The sequence below is a fragment of the Stegastes partitus genome, unplaced genomic scaffold (genome assembly GCF_000690725.1).
Source record: "Stegastes partitus isolate 25-593 unplaced genomic scaffold, Stegastes_partitus-1.0.2 Scaffold170, whole genome shotgun sequence".
Lineage (NCBI taxonomy): Eukaryota > Metazoa > Chordata > Actinopteri > Pomacentridae > Stegastes > Stegastes partitus.
Genome location: NW_007577901.1, coordinates 247,941 through 261,900, shown reverse-complemented (window position 1 = coordinate 261,900; position 13,960 = coordinate 247,941). Strand labels below are relative to the sequence as shown.

At 40.9% G+C, this 13,960-nt stretch overlaps 1 protein-coding gene across 1 annotated transcript in view; it reads right to left on the bottom strand.

The window, feature by feature from the left end:
* LOC103355874 (diacylglycerol kinase zeta-like) overlaps positions 1 to 13,960 on the bottom strand; it is a 95,784-nt gene that overhangs the window by 42,192 nt on the left and 39,632 nt on the right. The window contains exons 23-24 of the mRNA XM_008279813.1: positions 13,783 to 13,862; positions 13,504 to 13,548 (exon numbers count right to left, since the gene is read on the bottom strand). Coding sequence (XP_008278035.1) covers positions 13,504 to 13,548; positions 13,783 to 13,862 — 125 coding nt within the window. The remainder of the gene's footprint in view (positions 1 to 13,503; positions 13,549 to 13,782; positions 13,863 to 13,960) is intronic.

The window sequence follows — 13,960 nt, the reverse complement described above, 5'->3', positions numbered from 1 at the left end:
GACTTTGCACTGCATTCGCCTGAGGCCGTATCTCGTACGCTGCGCTGTCTTGTCTTCTTTCTTTCTGCGCTTCAAAGCACTTCGGATCAACCTCAGTGCGTCCTTTTTTGCCAAAGCTTCTGCAGTCTAATCTTAACAACCTGATAGTTAATTCTTCATGGTGTTTAGAAGGTTTGTTGACACTGTTGTAGGAAAGTGCAACTTAATGATAATTTGGGATGCTGTGTGCTGCTCAGCGCTGGGCTGCAGTGACACCACAGGTCATGATGCTGCTAGTTAAAACACATTCCCAGTCAGGTACTGCAGAGAAAAAAAAAGAACTGTGTGCTGCTGGAACCGTCTCCCCAATCTGTATTCAGCTTTTCCTTTAAATATCATCAGTGTTACTGGACACAGATGGTGCAACGGTTTTTATTTACATGTTTTTGTCTGTTTTTTCAGACAGATGGGACTAAATACTAAAATTTTTGGAAGTCATTGCCAAGAAGAAGAGAACAGTCAGACGCACGAATAGGAGCAGTCGTAGATTCATCATTGCAATCAAGAAAAAAAGTGTTATAGCAGTTATTAAATTCACCCACGACTGAACCAAAATTTAGGAAGTGATTGTGTTTTCTCATCTTCACCTTCCATCCTTCATCAGAGGTGCACAGGACAGATTTAAGTTATGTGTGTTTCTTTTTTTTTTTTGGCAAAATGCAAACGCAGTTAACGTCTACCTCAATTTTTCCTCTCTGTCCACAGGCTTGTCCCTTTGATATTTTTAATGCAGTTCTTAATCTTCTGTAGTGCTGATTTATCCAGGAGAGTTTCGTGCTGATCCAAGCAGTAGAAGTGCTTCAACTGTGAGCCATGTGAGGCATATAAATGGGACCCATGGGCCCACAATACAGGTTCCACCACTTAAAACCTAACATTTCTCCTGGTGAGCTATTGTTCCCACTTAAGCGGTGTGTGCAAGCAAAGATTGCATCACTACATTTCTTTAAAAAAAAAAAAAAAAAGGATTTAGTTCCACCACATCTCCTGCCTGGGGAGGGAGAGCAGCAGTGGACTGGTTTGATGTCATAGCAAACCAGACCCATAAGCGACATGGGTCATATGTCCTGAAATAAACATGTGGTGTGGCTGTAGCTACACAGGTGTTGTTTGATTTATGGGGCATTACACAGACGTGTACACTGTATTTCATATTTTCAAATGCTACATCTAACCTTGAAGGTGGACTAAATTTTCAAACCACTTTTTCTGTATAATTCAGTGAAAGTTTACAGGTTAGGTCTAAGTAAGGACAATGATACAGTTCACAAGACAAGTTCACAGACTCTGTGAACATGTAGCCCATTAACTGTTATGGAAAGATTCTCTGTCATCCACACTTTTATCACTAAAAGAGTTGTACCTGAAACAGTCACCGTCCGACTTTAGAGGCGATTTAATCTGCACGTGTTCCATCGTGGAACCTACCTAAACGCAGTGGGAAGTTCTAAATTCTCCAGAAACCCTGTGCTATATCTCAGGAATAATCACATTGACAAAGTGCTACAGGCTAATCTGTGAATAGCTGCTATATATTCAATAAAATGCAAAGTCATTGTCAACCTTTCATGTGTTTTTTTGCATTCAGTGTGAGGAGCAATGTGACCACATTGTACCATGAATAGAACTGTATGTTTGCATCCGTCATCCAAAAATCATGACGTGGTCTTAAATCAAGGTAAGCAGAGGAATGCAAAGAATAGCTGACAAGGAAAAAACTAACTTGGTTTAAATGATTCCACATGTGACACTCAAACTGTGTTTCAGTGGGTGTGATGCACTGTTTTATGAGTCACAAGTAAGTCTCATGTCTTCAGTATAAAGTCCTGTGTATGTTTGTTTTGAGTCCTAATTAAGTTAGTATATGCCACGTCACCTTGCAAGTCATTTTGTAATTTAAGTCTTTATGTTCTGAGCCTCCACAGCACAGCGCTGATGACAAGAGATCCAGTGGTCTCAGTGGAAACCTGTACACAGCTCAGTTACTATCAGTGGATTCATGTTGCGAGATGCTTTTCCACAGTGACTGATAGAAATCCAAACAGCCTTAGGATTGCTAGCATAAAATGGGACCAATTTAAATATAATCAATGCGGTTTTGGCAGCTTCAATGCAGTACCTAGCAACAATCTCAGTTCAGCGCTGCAGAGAAGTCACCTTCCAATAGATGTGACAGGAGGAGAACAAGCCAAAGAAAGTTATTTTCCTTTCAAACTGCACACCTTTCATGCAAACTGTGACAGAAAGGCTGGCTGAAGTAAACACCTCTCCTACTCTCCTTGTCTGTTTGTCTCTACTTATCTAATCCTGCTGTCAAGTTCAGCAGCAGTCTCGAGCTGAGTAAAACGCCTGCAGGCTCGTACAGAAAACCTACAAACACTGAATAAAAAGCCCAACTCATCTGACTGACTCTTCTTCGCCTTCTTTCTTCCCATTTCTTCTCCATTCACTCTCTTAACCCTTATTCTAAGGAAAGCTCAGGGAAAGCAGACATAGACTAAGCACATCACATAAATGCCTAGTATTCTGTAGGGGCAGACGCTACAGTGAATGGGAGACACAGTTTCCTCTGTTCACATCCATCTTTGATTTTATCTACTCTAGAATCCATTTCCTACCATTTTCACATGGACCAGCCAGGACAGGACCAACCAATCAGCAGCAATAGGTTGCCTTCTCTATAGATTTCATTGAATTCTTTTTTTCCATCTATCCATCCATTTTCTGCCAATTAATCACAGTCCGGTTGCAGTGGCAACAGGTTATGCAATATTCTAAGCAAGACAACTCGGATGTCCTTCTACCCGGCAACATTTTCCCGCACTTCCCTGAGGGATCCTGAGGCCTTCCCAGCTCTAATGAGATAGATAATCCCTTCAGTGTGTTTTGACTCTAGCCTGAGGTTTTCTACCAAAGGAACATGCGTGGAAAACCTCCAATCAAAGGTTTTCCCAGCATGCACCCTGATGAGATGTTCGGAGAAGCAGCAACCCACTCCGAGATCCTTACCTTATCTCTAGGGATGAGCCTTGGATTTGACCATTTGTATTAGCGTTTGCATTTTTTTGGTCACTACTCAAAAGCTCATGACCACAGGTAGGGTTTCATGCAGATGGGCTGGTAAATCCAAAGGTTTTACTTCAGCTACAACATTACAACCACCTGGATATTATTGTGTTGGTTTGTTTGGTCAAGCGTGAAGCATTCACTTCAGCTGTCAGTGATTTGAATGTTGTGGCTGAATGCACACCATACAGCACTGTTCCGGTTGCAAAGTTATTCAAATACACTGAATATACTTTAAAAAAAAAAAAAAAAAAACATTTACTATACATGTTATCAGAAAATAGCTGTTTTTCTCCTAATCACACACCGCACCAGTGAGCATTATCAGTCACCAGAGAGCCGGAGATCAAACAGTGAAACCAGTGTTCATCATTCTGGTTGCTATGCAACACAGCGTCTAACAACAACTCATGAGCTGTCTCCTTCGTATTAGTGATCTAGCCTATATAAAATTAGGATAGTGTTGTTAAAAATAGCATTTACAGGGTTAGTGTTGCTCTGGCTGCTCCTAAAGAGGAAGATGAAAGTCATTACGAAATGAAGGATGTGGAAACATGACAACAGCAGAAGGAGAACAAAACACTGAGAGGTCATTTCATCCACATCGCCTAAATACAGCATGTTCAAGAGCTGCTTTGATGTTTACTGCATTTACATTCACTTAAGTAATGGGATACCTCTTCTTTTCCAACCGTGCTGACGTATGAAGCAGTACATAAAGCAAAAAGACATCTTTCTTTTTCAGGAGAAGGGACTAGGACACATCTAACAACCTGATGAGATGGCCTCGCACACTCACGAGGCTTGTTTACATGTAGACGTGTCGCTGTGGCAGCAGCTCATAGATTGAGCTCTGCAGACAAGCAACTTTTGCACACAGCTTCTTCTGAACTATTTAAGGATGCTCTGGCAGAAATGCAAAAGTTACACATGTGATTATGGTGTTGTAATATAACCACACGTATTCACACCAAACAGAAGGTGCTGGAAGTTTGGTTAATGTGGAAACTCCTCCTCCTCCCCTGTGGACTCTACAGTTCTGTCAAAGCTCTGCACCCAGTAATGGAAATGCAAATGGAGCTGTGTTGAATAGCATTATCATACCAATAACTAACAATGACAGAGTGGGAAGAACAACACAAATCCATTATATGTTTACCACCATGCTGTGTCTTTTATTCAATAAGTTAAATGCACCCTCTCTGTTAATGTGATCTATGACAACAAGCTGGGAAATCTATAAGCGAGTCTATACGAGTCCATAAGTTACTTTTAAGTCTGCTTCTGCAAACTACAGCAGAGGACACGACTGCAGAGCTTTATGCTTGTGAACACAATTCAGGTTGCAAAGGCCAACTTGCTGTAAAAGCACAGCAACTTCATCCCCTCCAACGCACACGTCAGGGTGACACAACATGACAGAACGGCATCCCAGCAGCAAAATCCCCCCCGGCCACCGAGAGGAAAGGAAGAATAGAAACAGACAGGAGGAACGGAGAGAGTCCTCGATAGAGACTCACCAGAGCAGTGAGCAGGTGAGCTACTTTTCTGTCTTTTTCCCGGACTACTCGTTAAATCTGGTTGGGACATATCAACGAATTTCAACTTCCAGCAAGAGAGTGTTTCCTGTGTTCTAATGAAAAAGGACAAGATCATCATCTGACCACTGTGATGGACCTCAAGTCAAGTCTCTGCTTTTCTACAACTGGTGGTTAATAAAAACATTTGTTCTGCAGGGAGCAGAAGTGTTGAAATGTACCGGATGACCTTAGGATGGTTTCACTGACAGCTTGATTCAAACAGCCCACACAGTGTCCAAACTTTTCACTTTTGTTTTTTGTTGCATTCCAGTATTTTGTTTAGAAATGTTGAGGTTAAATGTTAAGATCAGCACGTTAGCCATGTTTGAATTTGTGCTCGTTGGTCTCCGAGAACAATGTCTTAAAGATGTGCTGTCCAATCACATCACACATCAAAAGTGTTTAGAGCAGCTCTGAACTGGAAGGCAGAGAGAAATGTCGACCTTCCTGGAGAGCAGACTACCTTTCTGCTGACAATGACAATTAAATTCAAATTTTATTCAAACCGGAGCCGTCACACACACTAACTGTTAAGTGTAAAATTACAGTGCGTATTAAAAAGTATTCGCCTGCCTTTGAATTTCACCCCTTTTATTGCTTTCCAACACTGAATCATGGTCAAATCAATTTGACATTTTTGGATGAAATTTAAACAAACACAAATTTCTACAAAGTGATGTCCAATGTTAAAAATGTTATGCAAGTGATTGCGTAAGTATTAACCCCCATTAAAGTGAGTCAACTCATTTAACACAGGTGCCGCCAATTGGTGCAAGAAGTTCCAGAAATACTAAAATCAATACGATCTGAGTGCAGTGAATGTGTCATTAGTGACTGTGGTATGAAGACTCCTGGATCTAGAAGGTCCAGTCACCAGTGAATCAGCGCTCCTGGACATAACTACATCATAAAGGTAACAAAAACTCTCTCCAAGCAACTCAGTGAAAAGGCTACGAAAAGAGGAAGGATAAAATAACTTTTTTAAATCACTGAATATCCCTTCGACATGACAATATCCCAAAGAGCTTCTTGTGACATCAGGGATGGGGTTAAAATCCAAGGCAGTCAGCGCTCCTTGGTCCTCTTATGTTTGACCAGCAGGTTCTCCACAACAGAAGGTCTGTGCTAGACTACGCAAAGTACACCCTCTGAGTTTGAAACCCCTTCCCGAAGGTCAAAGATTTACAGTAATCTGGTTCAAGCGCAATAGAAGAAGAATCCCTGTTGTCTCCTGAACAACAACCCAGCTTGATTTGCACAAGTAATTTTAGCAGTACAGAGGTTGTTTTGCTGCATTATTATTTTCTGTATATTTTGTGTACAGGACACAGTTTGTTCTTCATTTTTTGGAATGTTTGTTTTTGTACTTTTTTTTTTTTTTTTTTTTTTTTAAATCTTGTGCCCCTGCAAGCCACGTTTCCCATCTGGGATAATAAAATGACTGAACTGAACTGAACCGAAGTAGTTCTTTGCAAAGCTTTGAGGTTTGTTTGGGCTCATTATCCTGCTGCAGTATGAATCATTCTCCACAAAGATGCGAACCAGAGGGTGGAGCATGTCTCTGAAGAATGGAGCGCTCCTTCTTCTTCGTCAGGGTGGAGGTAATTCGCTGCAGGTGTCCAACTTCTGAGTAGCAAAAGCCCCAGACTGGAATATTAACACCACCACGTTTCACTGTGGGCTACATACATCCAGGATCATTCTTCCTCCTTACATACACCCCTCTGCTGCTGCCACTCATCTTGCTCCTCTGAGACCACTACTAGACAGCGTTTTTATGACACGACTTTCGCAGCGTAGCGTTCCTCACTTAGCCAATTCTGGATCTAGGATGCAGCTGCTTTCTGTCTCTCACAGAACAAAGCTTGATGTATTGATCGTCTGATGATGTGTTCACGTTTGTTATAAGTGATCCCATTTCTGTAGAGCACAAAATCTCTATATACAGTCGTGACTCGATAATCCGACACTAAATGTAAAACCTTCTTTTATGTCTGATAGCAAGGCTGTTGGATCGTCAAGACGGAGGTCGAGATACAAGGAGGGCTTGATGCTTAAAGGGGCATTTGTTGTTAATATTCATTGTTTATAGTTGTTATAATAACTAGTGCATTGTTAGAACACTACGCATTTCTGGATTTCACGCCTAATTGACTGGTGCGCTTGTGCACGTTCCGGCCACTTCCACCCCAGGGGAGCGCTCCGATGGGGTGGAAGTGGCCGGAACGCACAGGCAAGTTTAGTTAGCGGTCATAGTTCCGTTTCCACCATCGCTGGCGAGGGAGTGGCAGATAGGCTCCACCGCTACCATCCGTGTTTACTTCCGCAAACACTGACCACGCTCGCTGCGTGTGACGTCATCGTGTCCTCTTCTGCGCATGCGGGACACTTTTGGGTCGTATGAAGTTCACACAGCAGATCACATACAATTCACATTTATCTGGAAATGTGAACGAACTCGCAAAAAAATCGGATTTCAAAAAAAAATCTGACTTAGCATTAAGTCCTGCAGTCTGAACGCAGCCAATCTGTCAGATTGTTCAGTCAGATAATACGCCGTTATCCTTATTTGTGACATAAAATATCATGTCGGAGTCGGAATCCAAGGCTGTCGGTATGTTAAGACTATTTTCTATGGGTTCTGTTCATTTTTCCTAAAAACCTGTCGGATAGCAAGGTTTTCGGATTGTTAAGGGTTAGAATATCGAGTCACGACTGTATCAGAGTGGTCGGCTATAATTCAGTACTTCACCTGTTTAGACAAGTGATGTAGCATTTATCGACCCATGTGGCGAAGATATGAAGATTCCAAACTAGCATCTGCACCACAGACTGTAAATAAAAGATGGATATAGCCACCCGGTGGCTTCAGACTTGGAGGACGCATCCATCTTTTGTGTGCAGTCTATGATCAGTACGGATGTGACGTTCTAACACTTAACATGATTCAAGCCTTCATCAACATCCATGTAAAGCATCTGGGTGAAGTACAAGTTTAACCACAAATGACAAACTGAGCCTTTGGCACTGAAATCAGTTATTCTGTCATACATCCTCTATCGATGTACAATTTAAATGAAATTGCTCACGCTGTGTTGGTCTGCACCATCAAGGCAACAATCTGATTTCCTGAAGAGGCGTGCCATGAACAATTTATTCATATAATTCTACCGTCATGTGCAATTAATCAAAAATATTTTTAAAAATATATTGTATTTGTAAAAATATTCATTCATTTTGAAATTCTCAGAAGACTAAAAAGGCATTCAAAACAAAACTGAACCAGTTAGCAGCTCATATAGTAGCAAGTAATTATTTCACTAGCACTTAATTGATGTTCTTAAAAGTAATTATCAGGGAATAGAGCAGTTAATATTAGAACAGTAGAAAAAATGACTAATTATTTATAATTTTAAAGTAACTATAACAATGGCTGCAACAATTACTGTTACAAGTCCTCCTGTCTGTGAGCACCACGAGTAACACAAAGGAAATAATAAGAATGCAGTTTCACCAGTAAAAACAACTCCTTTACTTTATTTTATAACATTTCTAATTAGGTTTTCTGTCTGTTTCTGTCCTTTACTGACAGAACAAAAACTGAAAAGTGTGTTTGGTGAACACTGAAGTTATCCAGGAGGACTTTTCAAACATTAGAACTGCACTGTGTTGTTTTGTCACTCAATTGTGTTTGTTCTCAAACCTCTTCTGAGGAGCTCGGTGCCTCAAAGAGACACCCTTAATTAGAAAGTCGAGTTAAATGAAGGAATGCATGAAAAATGAAAGCCTGGCTTTTAGTAGCTGAGCATTCATTTTTTATTTTTAATTAATTAAGGATTATAACACAAGCTTAGCACGTCTTCTTCAACAAGTCACAAACGCAATCAGCTCACCAATGAACTTTGCTGCACACACTCAAATAGAATACAGACACCATGCGCACACCAAAACACACAAGTGATCAATACACTAAGCAAAGGTCAGCCGTACATGCAGAAATTCACAAACAGTTCATGCATCATGCAGCAACACTGAGACACAAGAGGGAAACTAATCTCTATGGAAACAAAGCTGTATGTGTGTTTTTTATCTCACAGCAATATCAGGAATCAGAATCTGCTGCTGCTGATTCTGATCCTCAGATACCTCGCATCAGCTCCAGCTGTGTCTGTTTATCCCCCTTGTCTCTGATTCTGCTCAGGTTTGAGGGTATTTCTGTTCGTGTAGGTGCAGCAAGTGTGAGCGAAATGGAATCTAAATCTGAGAGGCTGGTGGTGATTCATTATCCTCTCCAACGGTTGAGTTGGGTTACGATGGCAATGGAGCGTAATGTAACAGATGGCTTCTCCATGTTGGAAAATAGTAGCGTTGTCTGGATGGACAGACAAGAATATTCAGCATCACAAAAACCCAGCTTTAATTTGTGTGCATAATGTTGCCTTGCTTTGTTTTGCTACTCAGTGCATTATTGCTAAATTGGTTTTAGGCAACAATACAGTAATTTACAACTCAATAAGCAGTGGTGGAACACAGATTAGCTCCTAAAAGTTAGTTTAGTAGAACTTGCAAATGCCTGAGAGATGCAGGAACAGATCTGGTTCTGGTGGAAAGACCCTGCGTATACCTGTGGCTACTTGATGCATCAAGTGTAACTCCTTCAATTCTGTGCTATTACAAGCATTTCACTTCTGGAACAACATGGACACAGCATCAGCTCCAACTGAATCAATTTTAAGTAAGCAGAAGTGGAGCAATGAGGCCAACAACAGCGACAATGCCAACAGCAAAGCCGAAATGCAGGTTACATAAGGCCTGAATGAGCTTGAAACCAGCAAAGAAACAAGACACTCCAGCTCTTAACACCTTGTCTTAAGATCTTAGAGGGGTCTGATTGATCGCTGAAGATCAAACATGAGCGTGGGCAAGATCATTGATGGCACCCCAAAGTCAGGGCTGACAGAGAAAATCAAGGCCCAAGTCTATCAGCTCGGTAACCTAAAGGGTAGTGGGCCGAGTCATCAGAAGTCATCAACACAGCCTCCGAGAACAAAAAAACAATTCCTGGTTTCCGATTCTGCATGTCTGTAAGCGTATGCAATCTAAGTTCCATCAAGTCTGCACACAGGCCTCTGCAGACATCTGGGTTCAGCCCAAAATTTAGGGTTAGAGGGCCACCGGGACTGTTTGTGCTGCAAGCAAGACTGAGCATATGACATTAAACCAAATGGTGCTTAAAGCTAATGTTATTTGGAGAGACTGTATGAGGAGATTCTTGGTGATCCACAACTTTACAGTTAAACGAGTTGTAACTGAAGTAGTTGCTGCTGGACTTTTTGAGGTAACAATTGGGATTCTAGATACTCTAGAAATCCTGTGCTGTGTCCACCTTCAGGAAAATACATTGACAGTCCAACCTGTAAGCAGCTGATAAGGCGCTGCCTTTGAAAACCATCCACAGGAGCCTTGTGTGTTTTTCTGTGTTTGACACGAGGGACAATGAGACTGACACATACCTATTGTAGAATGAATAGAATCGAGTTCGTGTCCACTGTCTGTTTTAAAAGTCCACGTCAGTGATGCGGAAACCGTGAATTGGCCTCAAGAGAGTCAAGTGCAGAATCCTGACGGGTGATTTACGAACCACAGGCTTAGACTGAAGCTGGGCTCTGATCTCCTACCACTGGGAAAGACAATCTCTCAATCTGAAAAGACCTAAAACTGTCAAAGCCCAACCCCGTGTTACATCACTCATGATGATGATGATGATGATGATGATGTGCAGACATGGTTTTCAGATGTTGCCTCTCAGCACAGGAATCAATTTTCACCACAATAGCACCTTGCTTTATGCTGCGTCTTCAAAATGAAAGCTGGTCTGTTTGTGCCTACCCTGCTCAGAAAAAAAGATCAAAACTGAGAATAAAACCACATTTCCTCGACTAAAGGTGAAGAAAACAGTCGCCCCAAGACAATTATATTTTCTCATGTCTTTTGTTTAATACGCCCTTTAACACAAATACTACAATAACACAGGGCAGCAAAATGTTGTTCTGCCAGTCTTTTGGTGTTTCAAACTAAGTTTCCACAGCGAGATGACTGTTCAAACATGACGTGTCCATAATGGATAGAGCTGCAATGCTCATGTGATATTTAGTATCTGACACAAAAGACAAAGCTCTGAAGTCCTTCTTCCTCTTCACCACACCGACATCAGAGCTGGAGAACAGTGCTAATTTGGAAATGATTAATACCATGAAAGAATAGTGTGCTCACATCTGCAAGAAATTTTATTTCGCAGTTAAAATTTGGCAACATGATTTAACCCTCTGAACCCTAAGACCCAGAGGGCTTTAAAAGATATGTTTTGTTTTACAACATTGACAAAATTAAATTTGTCTGAGCAAGAAGCGGCAAAATCAGAATAAACTGTCAGATTTTTAGCTTCCAAATGGTCCTTGAGTGTATTACGTGTGATGTGTTGTTCAATTTTTTTTTTATCCTTTCCAGGAAAAATAACAAACATACCAGATTCTGTAAAAGCTGAAACATCTCCTCAGCACGACTCAGTAACCACGAATGACTCAGCTGTGACAGTCAATTTACAAAAAATTCTAAAACTTCTCGACTGAACTCCAGGTTGTGTTTACAAAGAGCAGAGAGAAGACGTCAAGAGAGGAAAATCAAACTTATTTTATCAAATAAACTAAATGCAGCATGGCTTAAAAAGACAAAAACCAAAACAGAATACAGAGGAGCAAGTTGTTGGAATTTAGCATGGTGAAACATCTGTCTAGAGCTGATGTGCAGAATAGAGTTTGTATTGGTTGCACATTAATAAGTCAAAGAGATTATTTATACCATATAAGCCCCCTTTTCTTTCCAATATAGGTAACACTAGCAGGCACTTGGAAAATGTTCTACACATTGATTCCATTTTTTCTTTTTGTTGTTTTTTTGTTCTTTATGGCATTCTAACTGTGCTACACTGCATTGAAGACATTTGAAGCTCACCCTACTTCTTCATGGTTGTGCTGTTTCTATAGAGATAAAGGACTTTATATTGCTGTGAAAAATAAAAAATATGACTGGAGTAAATAAACGGCTTCAAGGTATAACACATAACAGCACCTTAAAAGCTTGGCACAGGAAAACTGAAGCTTGGTTTATTTCCACCATTTCTTGTCCTTCCAAACTTCTATTTTTCAGTAATGTCGCACCACATCTCAGCCATATGACTGTATAGTATAACGTTATTATGGCTGATAGGAATGATGGGTAAGCCTCAGAAATAAACGACTGTTTCCTCGATACACTTTATGCAGATTCCTGGAGCAGGTAAATGAGCAATAATAAGAGGCTTTTATAAAGCGATTAGCAACAATATCCAGCGAGTCCATTTCTGTCCTATTATCACTTTGGTGCTGTTTTAATGATGACTAAAAAGTTGGCTTGGATCTAAAAAGAATTTGGAATGACTAAGAGGATGTTTTTGAACATGGTTTTATTTGTGTATCTGTGCGTGCGTACTCTGTTGTGTAATGCAGAACCGGCCACGTTGTGCTCTTCGTAACCCCTAGAGTATTGAATCTCTTCTGTTTACATGTGTGGGTGCTTGTTTGTTTAGAATGGTGTGTGTATGTGTGTGTATTCAAAGTGGAATTTCATATTGGTAGAGCATTTAAAGCCTCGGGTAAACAGGCTTCTCCAGCTGTCACTCACTCACTTGCTCTGGCTGTCAGCACCGTGTCAGATGTAACCTTTCTCGCAAAATTTTTAACTCGAGCTGTACTCAGAAGTTTGATGGTTTGGCTCAAAATTCTGAATGCTGTTGCCTAATTTGTAGTGTCCAAGGTCAGCCAGTCTGCTGTGGAGCCGAGCCATGTGCAGTGAGCCCTAGCATATGGCGATGAGCGAGCTCCAGAAAGATTTTGGAAAGACTGACTCGTCTTTGTGAAGTTTAATTGGCGGCTCCTTTTCTGTCTTTCTGTCAGAGTGATTTTTGAATCATGTTTTTATATAATCACTTGTGCACTAACCGACTGTAAGTTTCCACACTATTTGCAATACACAGTATATATAATATCACTGAAAAGTCAACTGATTCAAGATTATATCAACTCTTCACTGTATTATTTCTGAGTTGGTGAGGAGAGTCTTTTCTCTAATGAACAATCAAAAACAAATGCTTAAGAGAATCTCAGTGCAACAAAATGAATCCTCCTGTAATCACTGACACAAAATGAAGTCCGCCTGTGGTTTCCAATTACACTAATCTCCTGAACATGGTTAGAAGATGACCTGTGAAGCTTTTAGTTTTGGACCTGTGGGCTGCACAGGTTTCCATCATGGCTCCATATGGAAAAAAATGCCAGAAGAACAGAAAGAACAAAAGCTTTGTAAACTGCATTTCATCAGTAATTAGCAGTTTTCACATCAGTACTGGCTTTGGTAGTTGTAGTGCAAATGATACATGTGGTGTAGACAGAGCAGTTGTTTGAGCTGTATCTCTACTATTGTGATGTGACTTGACCAAAATGTTATTCATCTAATGTGGCATTTCTTCACTTCATTTGCGTTCCACCAATTGACATTCAATTAAGACAAAATGCAGTGTTTCCTGTGTGTGACCAGAATTTGTCAGCAAACATTGCCTGCTTCGACCGATTTTTAAAGCCACATAATGGAATTGACTCGATGTTAATCAACACCTGGACGATTTTCAATTAAAATACTGATTGTTAAAGTGTTCGCCGTTAGTTTCCCGCGTGCCCCACAGCCAAACAACAAGCACACTACAAAACAGCATCTAACTACCAACCTGCGGTCCCAAACATCTGAGGGAGGGTTGGACAGAGCAGAAGTCCTAGAGACGAAAATCAGAGCGCAGGAAAGTAGAGAAGAGAGTAGTCCAGAAACAGTGTATAAAGACACACATGCACACACACACACAGCTTAATTAGCTTTGTTCCAACTTATGAAAAAGTAGCTTCCTTTGTTTTTCATCTGCATTTGTGCCTTTTTTTTTTCTTTTCATTTAGTGACACAGAACCATGACCTTTTCATCTCTACATCCTTCCCTCCCCTCTCTCCTCCTTACCTCCTGCAATCGCTGGATGTGTTCTCGGCAGGTTTCTAAGTCGCTGTCACCAGGAACCACGATCAGTCCCAGAGGAATGGCTGGAGATACAGAGGAACAAGACAATTATCCAACAGCACTTTGATACCTACTTATACAGTGGTGCTCAACTGCAACCCTCAGGACCCTGTGAGTGCTG